General features: G+C 43.1%; 1 protein-coding gene and 1 pseudogene across 1 annotated transcript in view; one reads left to right on the top strand and one right to left on the bottom strand.

Annotated features, from left to right (window-relative positions):
- Positions 1 to 3676, top strand: part of LOC106149938 — a 4606-nt pseudogene extending 930 nt beyond the window's left edge.
- The window catches only part of LOC102014749 (17-beta-hydroxysteroid dehydrogenase type 6-like), a gene marked incomplete at its 5' end in the record, with an annotated part of 54998 nt that extends 48292 nt beyond the window's left edge, over positions 1 to 6706 (bottom strand). The window contains 1 exon segment of the mRNA XM_005397332.2: positions 6387 to 6706. Coding sequence (XP_005397389.1) covers positions 6387 to 6699 — 313 coding nt within the window.
- Positions 6707 to 8964: the final 2258 nt, after the last annotated feature.

The raw sequence follows: 8964 nt of genomic DNA, 5'->3' as shown, positions 1-8964 counted from the left end.
TTTGTTTGTTTTGTTTTTCTCCGGTACCGGGAACCGAACTCACGACCTTGCGCTTGCCAGGCAGGCGCTTTGCCGCTGAGCTAAATCCCCAGCCCCTGCCTACCTACTTTCTATTGGGAGTTGGAACAGCTTGTTTTGCTGGCTTGCCCTGAGCTTTTCCTGTTCTCTCGGGGCTTGCCCTACCCTCACACATGTGATCCACTTCCAGCTTCAGCTGCTCCCTACAGAATGCATACAAAGAAGATGAAAAACATGAAAGTCACCAGATGTTGGTGCACACACCTGTAATTCCAGCACTAGGGAGGCTGAGGCAGGAGGATAGCTGTGACTTCAAGGTCAGCCTGGGCTACAAAGTAAGTTCAAGGCCAGCCTGAACTGCATAGTGAGACCCTGTCTCAAAAAGACAAAGACAAAAAAAAAATCATGAAAGAAAAACGAAGCAAGAACAAAGAAAATGCATCTAATATACACTAATCAGATCCAGAAGAAAAAAAAAGTGGGAAAAAGTTAATATTTGAAGTGATAATGACTGAGAATTTTCCAGAACTGATGAAAATCAACAATCCACAATCACCCCTGCATTCCTAGCACTTTAGGAGGCTGAGGCAGAAAGACCACAAGTTTAAGCCCAGCCTGGGCAACTGAGAAGTTTAGCATAACTCTATCTCAAAATTAAAAATTAAAAAAAAAGGTGTTCAAACTCCAGGACCACAAAATAATAATAGTAGCTGGGTATGGTGGCACACACCTGTAATCTCAGCACTCGCGAGGCTGAGGCAGGAGGATCGCTTCAAGTTCCAGGCCAGCCTGGGCTACAAGTAAGTTCAAGGCCAGCTTAAACTGCACAGCAAAACCCTGTCTCAAAAAGACAAAAATAATAATAATAATAATAGTAGTAGTAGCAGTGGTGGTAGTAATAAGTAAAGACAAAGAAATTTTGCCCCAATATCTTCTAAATTCTAAGGAACATATTCAGTCAGGAAGAAACTGATTTTAGATAGAAGATTCAAGGAGGATTGCAAGATCAAAGCCACCCGGGGCAATTTAGCAACACCCTCTCTAAAAATGGGGGTGCTGGGGATGTGGCTTGGTGGTAGAATTCTTGTGTACCAGGCAAGAGAAACTAGGTTCAGTCCCAATATACACATACATCCCCAAAAAGGAATAATGAGCAAAAAAAAAAAAAAAAAAGATAGGAGATATATTATAGAAATATTATACATTTTGGGGGGGTTGGTGTTTTTGGTTTTTGGGGTTTTTTTGGTTTTTTCTGGTACCAGGAATCGAACTCACGACCTTGTGCTTGCCGGGCAGGTGCTGTGCCGCTGAGCTAAATCCCCAGCCCCAGAAATATTACCTATTATAGGTCCAAAACAAAGAAATAAAATACACAACAGCCATAGCATGTATTTCAGAAAAAAAGATAGGACTTCAATTGTTCTGAAAAGAAAGAAGAAATTCAGTTGTTTTGAGGGCCTATATTACCCATGAGAAGGACAAAGACACTACTTTCTCATAAGATTTTTGAGACAGGTCTTGCTGTGTAGTTCAGGCTGACCTTGAGTTCACTATGTAGCCCAGGCTGGCCTCGAACTTGCAGTGATTCTCCTGCCTCGGCCTCCCAAGTCCTGGAATCACAGGTGTGTGCCCAGCTTTACAGTTGCTAAAGGAGCTACTAAAGAAATGAAAATAGCATATAGTCTTTTCAATGTAGTAATAGAAAAAGTAGAATAAAAAATTCAATATGACTGGGTGTCTGTAATCCTACGAGAATCATAAATTTGAGTCATGCCTGGGTAACTTAGTAAGACCCTTTCTCAAAACAAAAATAAAAATTAAAGGGCTAGGGATGTAGCTCAGTGTTACAGAGCCCCTGGGCTCAATTCCAGTATTGAGAAAAAAAATTCAGTCCAAAGTTAAAAATATAGCTCACTGGTACATGTGCTTAGCATGTGCAAGATCCTAAGTTCAATCCCCAACACACACACACACACACACACACACACACACAGAGTCAATTTAAAAAAGGAAAGAAAACACAAAAACAAATGCAATAAATAAAATTAAGAAATAAATGGGGATATATCAATAATTAAACAAGTATAAATGGATAGAATATTCAAGTTTTTAAAAAACACAAAAATTGTCTGAGCACCTCAAGACAAAGGAAAAAATTATCAGCCAGGATGGGGTGTGCTCAGCAGTAGAGCACGGGCTTGGCAGGCATGCAGCCCTTGGGACTATCTCCAGCAGTGTTTTCAAAAATAACAGTAATTACCAGACCAAATTATTTTGTATATCAGTTCTATGGTTCTTACAGGAGACGCATATAAGACAGAGATACAAGAAGATCGAAACTATGAAAGTTGAGCTGTGAAGTAATGAGTCGTTGTATCTGAAGGGATGGTAACATCACACTCTGAGAGAAAAAGCCCAATGGCTCACCCGGGGAAAGGAAAGTAAAACACCCACCTCAGATGAGGTGAATTTCAGGTACCCACAAAGCATCCAGGTGGAGAAAGCCACCCAGCAGTAGAGAATTCAAGTCAGAAGAGTTAGAAATAATCCAGAAGTCAAGAGCATAAGTGTAATAAAGCAAGTAAGCATAGATTGGATCCATTCAGCGTTTACTGGGCCCTTAACACGATCAGGCAATGTCCCAGAAAATGGAAATACAGTAACAGGATGTGGACAAGGCGGACAGCACTTTCCTAAGTGCGAGGCCTCGGGTCCCATCCTTGCAGGGAGGGAAGGTCTGTGAAGGCACGCCGCTGGCACGGTGTGAGCAGGCTCGCTTGTCCCTGGAATTGCGGAGGATCAGCCGCATGGAACAGCTCCTCCTCCTCCAGGCGCGGTGGGAGAAGACAAAGCATGTGGAGCGATTGAGGGCCCAGGAGAACACAGACAGGGACACCGCTGCCCGTCTCGGGGCGTCTCACAAGCCCTCTGCAGGGGATCAAAGGGCAGAACCCCCTTCTTGCTCAGAAGCACAGCCCTTCCACAGAGAAACACCTAGCTAGAATTCAGGGTTTTTTTGTTGTTTTTTTTTTTTTTTTTTTTTTTTTTTTTTTTTTTTTTTTTTTTTTTTTTTTTTTTTTTTTTTTTTTTTTTTTTTTTTTTTGGTTTTTCTCTGGTACCAGGAACCGAACTCACGACCTTGCACTTGCCAGGCAGGCGCTTTGCCGCTGAGCTAAATCCCCAGCCCCTAGAATTCAGGGTTTTGACAGGGGTCCACGCACGCTACCACAGTATATTTACTTCAGCAAGAGTCAGAGCCATGTATGAGAAGCAAAGTCCCAAAAGATGACAGAACAATTAGAGGGCAGCAGGCAACCAAAATTTCAGATTTGAAAAGATGTGGAGTTCCTTGTGGCCGAGAATGAAAGATTGAGGAACAAAAACAAACAGCGAAGGGCCAAAAAGGCCGACTTCTAAAAGCTTCAGTAGAAAAGGAGCTGGATGTAGATGCTGACTTTGTAGAAAAATCAGAGATATGGAGCTTGCCAACACATTCACAAAATGCTGCAGCCTCTTCAACCTGGCAGAAGTTTGCAGCAAATACAGGGAAAGCCAAAGACATTCCAATATTCAGTCTTCCTCCTTTGGATTGCCTGTCTCCCAAACTTCCACTATGGAGCTCTCAGAGGACCTTCTGAAAAGACTTATGAGTGATTAGGAGGGAAGGTCAAGGGGCTGGGGATTTAGCTCAGCGGCAGAGCACCTGCCTGGTAAGCGCGAGGTCATGAGTTTGATTCCCAGTAGTGGGGGGGAAAAAAAGGATGGAAGGCCAGTAGAAAGGTCAGAAGAGGAAATAATTCAGTAACACAGTTAATCCAGAAAAGAAAAGAAAAAAGTGGGGGAGAGGAAACCACATACAAAGAGTCAGTCCCGGAAGTGTCACCGTCTGGCTTCCTGCGGGAGACAGGTACTGCCTGGACAGGGGAACAGTCACTGTGAAGCATCCCGCAGATCTGATGCATCGGCCCAGCTAATAAGTCCGACTTGGAAGACACAGCGAGGAGGCTGGCTTTCTCCTGCTACAAACCAAATGGCTACTTAGAATAATATTTTAGAGCAGCAATTATTTTTCGTATCTTCAGGGTCTAAATGTATAAAAGTATGGTATGTATATACCATAAGTGACAGTGCAAAACCTAAATAATACGGTGGCCTGAGGAGCTGCCTTTATATTTGAAACATGCTATCATGCATTGACTATGCACATTTTGTTTAAATTAGGTGTGTAAAATGCACACCTTTCTAGATGAAACTATATGTGCCACACTTTGCACTACCCATAACATAATGACAACCTTAGGACTATCAGGAGAAATATATTTTTTGCAGAAATACTTAAATATCCATTTTATAAAGAAAAAAACAAATTATCAGTTATGTTTTTTAAAAAAATCAGTTTATATAAAGGGTGCATTTTAAGTTCTGTAACTTGTTATATAATGTATCATTTGACAATATGAAGGAAATACCCTTTTTTGTTGTTGTTGTTTTTGTTTTTGATACCAGGACTCAAACTCAGCACTGTGCCACTGAGCTATATCCCCAGCACTTATACTCTTTGTTTTTAATGATGGAGGTAATGCTAGGGGCAATATTTGATTGTAAGTAATCTATAAAGTAAGTGTGGTTCTTTTTCAGGTTGTTTTCCTTCTTTTTTTTTTTTTTTTTTTTTTTTTCCTTCTTTCTTTCCTTCTTTCCTTCTTTTTTTTTTTTTTTTTTTGGTCTTTTTGAGACAGGGTCTTGCTACGCAGTTCAGGCTGGCCTTGAGCTCACTTTGTAGCCCAGTCTGGCCTCACACTCACAATGATCCTCCTGCCTCAGCCTCCCGAGTGCTGGGATTATAGGCATGCGCCACCACACCTGGCAGTGTGTGTTTTATACCTTCAAAAAAAAAAAAAAGAACTGGAAACAACCAGTTCAGCCTTCATATAATGTATGTATTTACACAATGGAAATGAAATATTATGTGACAAGCAAATGAAACAAGCTATCAAACACAAAAAGACACGGAAGATACTTATATGCATCGAGTTAACTGAAAGAAGCCAGGCTGAGATTAAATATAACATAATTCCAACTGCATGATATTCTACAAGAGGTAGAGCTACGGGGACAGCCACAGGACAGTAGCTGCTGGGGATGTGAGGGTGGTGATAAATTTGTGGGACACAGGGACTCTGTATGGCTGAAACTGTTCTGTATGATACTACCCTGGTATATACATGTCATTATATATTTCTACAGAGCACAGAACTGTGCAACACAATGAACCCTAAGGTATATTATAAACCTTAGTTAACAATAGCATGCAAACACTGGTTCATCAGTGGTAACAAAGGTACAGCACCAGTGGAAGATATTAATAACAATGGAAAGTGGGAAAGAATGCGTACAGAAAAGCACTTGTCCAATTTTCCAAAAACCCAGAACTGCTCTAAGAAATATAAAGTACATTGATTTTAAAAATAATAAGATGAAATACAACTTAGCTGGGCATACAGCACACATCTATAAGGAGAGCTGAGGAAGGAAGATCACAAGTTCGAAGGCAACTTGAGCTACATACCAAGTTCAAGTCTGGCTTGAACTACATAGTAAGATGCCATCTCAAGAACAACAACAACAACAAAAAAAAAAATTCAAAAGATTACAGACTGACTTTAAGGAATGCCTATATTTTAAGTAACCACCATGGGAAGAAAAATTAGTTTCTTAAAAACATCTTGTAAGTTCTGTTTTGGTTTTTGCTTGGTTTTGTTTTGTGGAATTTGAGACAGGGTCTAATGATATAGTTCAAAGTGGCCTTGAACTCACTCTGTAGAATAGGTTGGCCTCAGACTTGCAGGGATCCTCCTGCCTCAGCCTCCTGAGTGCTAGGATTACAGGTCTATACCACCACACCAGGTAAACAATTCTTCAAACAGGCCTGGGAGTATAGCTCAGCAGCACAGTGCCTGCCTGGCAAGTGCAAGGTCCTGAGCTTGAGTTCCAGTACTAAAAAAAGAAAAATTCTTCAAACATAAACAACTATGTCTACTTTCAGGGCAACATAACAGTCTTGAATCTATGGAACTCGTTTTTTCTTTTGGTTTGTTTGGGGACAGGGTCTCATTAGGTACTCCAGGCTGGCCTTGAACTCACTACATAGCACAGGATGGCCTTGAACTTGTGGTGATCCTTCCTGCCTCAGCTTCCTAAATTCTGGGATTACAGGCATGTGCCTTCACACACTGCAAAACCAGTTTCCAAGGTAAACACTGTATAAAAAATGACATACCACAAGTCTTCAAATGACAAAGCCTGCTTTTAAACTATACACAACCTTTACATCCTCATGTGTAAGTAAATGAAGAGATAATCTACCATACCTCTGTGCCCCACGCGCTCCTTCACCCACTGGGCGGCTGCAGCAATGCTCTCCGTCTGGGTGACGTCCAGGGTCACTGTCTCCAGCCGCGCTGACGTCCGCTTCCTCAGCTGCTCGGCCCCTTCTTCCATCAGACACGCCGCCAGCACCCTCAAGCCTCGCATGTCCAGCTGTCTGGCCAGCAGGTTCCCGAAGCCCGAGTCACAGCCCGTGATGAACACATACCTGTCCTCGAGGTGGCTCACCACCTGCCTCTCCCGGTACCAGCGCACGAGGTGGTACAGGCCCACGAGGGCTGCCAGGTAGAGCCACATGAGGAGGCTGGGTCCTTCCCCTTCAACAGAAACGGAACGGCCTCATTTTATTCTTTCCTTCGTCTCAAGGGGACTCTGTCTACTGATACTTAGTCTCACAGTGAAGGGGCCACTGTCTAGAGGGGGCGCTCTGGGAGGTAACTAGACATGCAGTGCGGTGTGACCGGGGCCAGAACAGAAGCACAAACACAGTCTAATGAGGCTGCAAAGGAGGACAATCTGTGTAGCCTCACAAGGTTGGAAATGCGTCCTAGAAGCAGTGATTTAGGTACTACTTCCTACAGGTCAGTACAAATCCCGAAAGGAGGCAGGGGTGGAGGGACACTCCAGGCAGTACCAATGTACACATGAATGCAGTCGCAGCAACTCCAAACTCCCTGGTCCCTGCAAGTGGTTCAGCGTGGGTACAGTGCAGCACACAGAGGAAGAGATGAGAGATGAGGTCATGAAGGGCAAGATCCTAAAGGGATTGGAGGCCCCAGTTGGGGGTCTGGGTGTTACCCTGCAGACAGTGAGGGTGTGCTATCGGAAGGTACTGCACAGCAGAGGAAGATGGACAGACGTATCTGCTAGTGGCAGTAAGGGATCAATTAAACAGGTGTGACGAAGGGAGGGAGAGGAGTTAGGAAACCCATTAGACTAAACAACCTCTTCTTAAAAGCAATTGGTAAATACAGACCAAGCAAAAGCACTGCTAAAATGAATATTCACAGCCAGGCGTGGCAGCACAAGCCTATATTCCCAGCCTCCAGAGACTTCCGGAAGCCAGAGGTTCACCCTGGCCTCGAGGCCAACCTGGACTACAGAATGGATTTCAAGACCAGCCTGAACTACATAGCAAGACGCTGCCTCAATGTAGAAGTAAATAAATAAATTCATTTATTTTAAAAATTAATATTCTGAGCCAGGGGTTTAGCTCAGTGGCACAGCGCCTATCTGGCAAGCATCAGGTCCTGAGTTCAATTCCCAGTACCAAAAAGAAAATATTCACATGTACCTACATTTTTATATGGAGGTCCAGCAAAATAGCCACCTTTTTGTCAATCTACAGGAGTTGGCTGAACTAATATAATTCATAACTACATAAATAGAGGCCAGAGATATGTGTGGGTTCACTAAGACATTCAAGGCCAAAAACCACAATGCCTAGAAGAGACAAATCTATGCAATTCAAATTCTTTACTGTAGCACAAAAGCCTCCCCAGCACTGGCCTTGTCTTCCTCGACAGCTGTCTCTCTTACCATACTGTTTTGTTGTGTTCTGTTGTGTTGTGGTAAGATATGGAGTCTTGGGATGTTGCACCAGCTGACATCAAACTCCAGGGCCCAGGATGTGAGGGCGATCTGGCTGTGACATCTGTCACCCATTGATTGCCAGGGTTGATTCGGCTGATCTGGGGGGCTAGGCGGGTGTCCCCTTCCTCCTTCAACGCTCCATGTGCATCCCTCCCGAAGCTGCGCGCTTGGTCAAAGAGGACGACCATCCCCGATAGAGGAGGACTGTTCCTTGGTCAAGGGTATACGAGTAGCTGCGCTCCCCTGCTAGAACCTCCAAACAAACTCCAGGGCCCAAATAATGCTTCTACTTCAACCTCCCCAGTAATTGGGACCACAGGTGCCAACCACCATGTCCAGCAGCACAGGCTTTTTATTCTCTGCACATATTTCTCTGCAATTTATTTTTCCCTAGCCCTTAACAACTCGAAAAATAATACTTACCTATTAAGACTCAGGTTAATCATCATTTTTATTCAGTAAATATTAATTTAATATAATATCTACTCTGCATCAGACACAGTATAAGGAACTGATGCAAAACAGTGAGTGAGACATGCTTCATTCTTCATTGAATTCTGAGTCTTAGTTTGAGGATCAATAAGAAAACAATGCAAGCCTGGCATGGTGTTACATGCCTGTAATCCCAGCACTCAGGAGGCTGAGGCAGGAGGATCGCCAGGTGTTCAAGGCCAACCTGAGTTACATAGTGAGTTCAAGGCCAGCTCACCCTACAAAGCAAGAACCTGCTTCAAAAGAACAAAAGGAAAAAAAGAAAACATACATACTTTTATACAAAAGTAAACAAATTGTGACTTAATGCTAAAGTTAGACAAGGGTTTACTTTCAGGAAGAAAGGAGGTTACAAGGGCCTTTAACTACATGAAAAAAATATGTGGAGGGCCGAGAATATAGCTCAGTGGCACAAGTGCCTGCCTGGCAAGCATAAGGTCCTGAGTTTGATTCCTGGTACCAAATATATATATTTAT

The sequence above is a fragment of the Chinchilla lanigera genome, unplaced genomic scaffold, assembly GCF_000276665.1.
Source record: "Chinchilla lanigera isolate Chin_1 unplaced genomic scaffold, ChiLan1.0 scaffold00057, whole genome shotgun sequence".
In the NCBI taxonomy this organism is placed as follows: Eukaryota; Metazoa; Chordata; class Mammalia; order Rodentia; family Chinchillidae; genus Chinchilla; species Chinchilla lanigera.
This window is presented reverse-complemented; position numbering and strand designations above follow the sequence as displayed.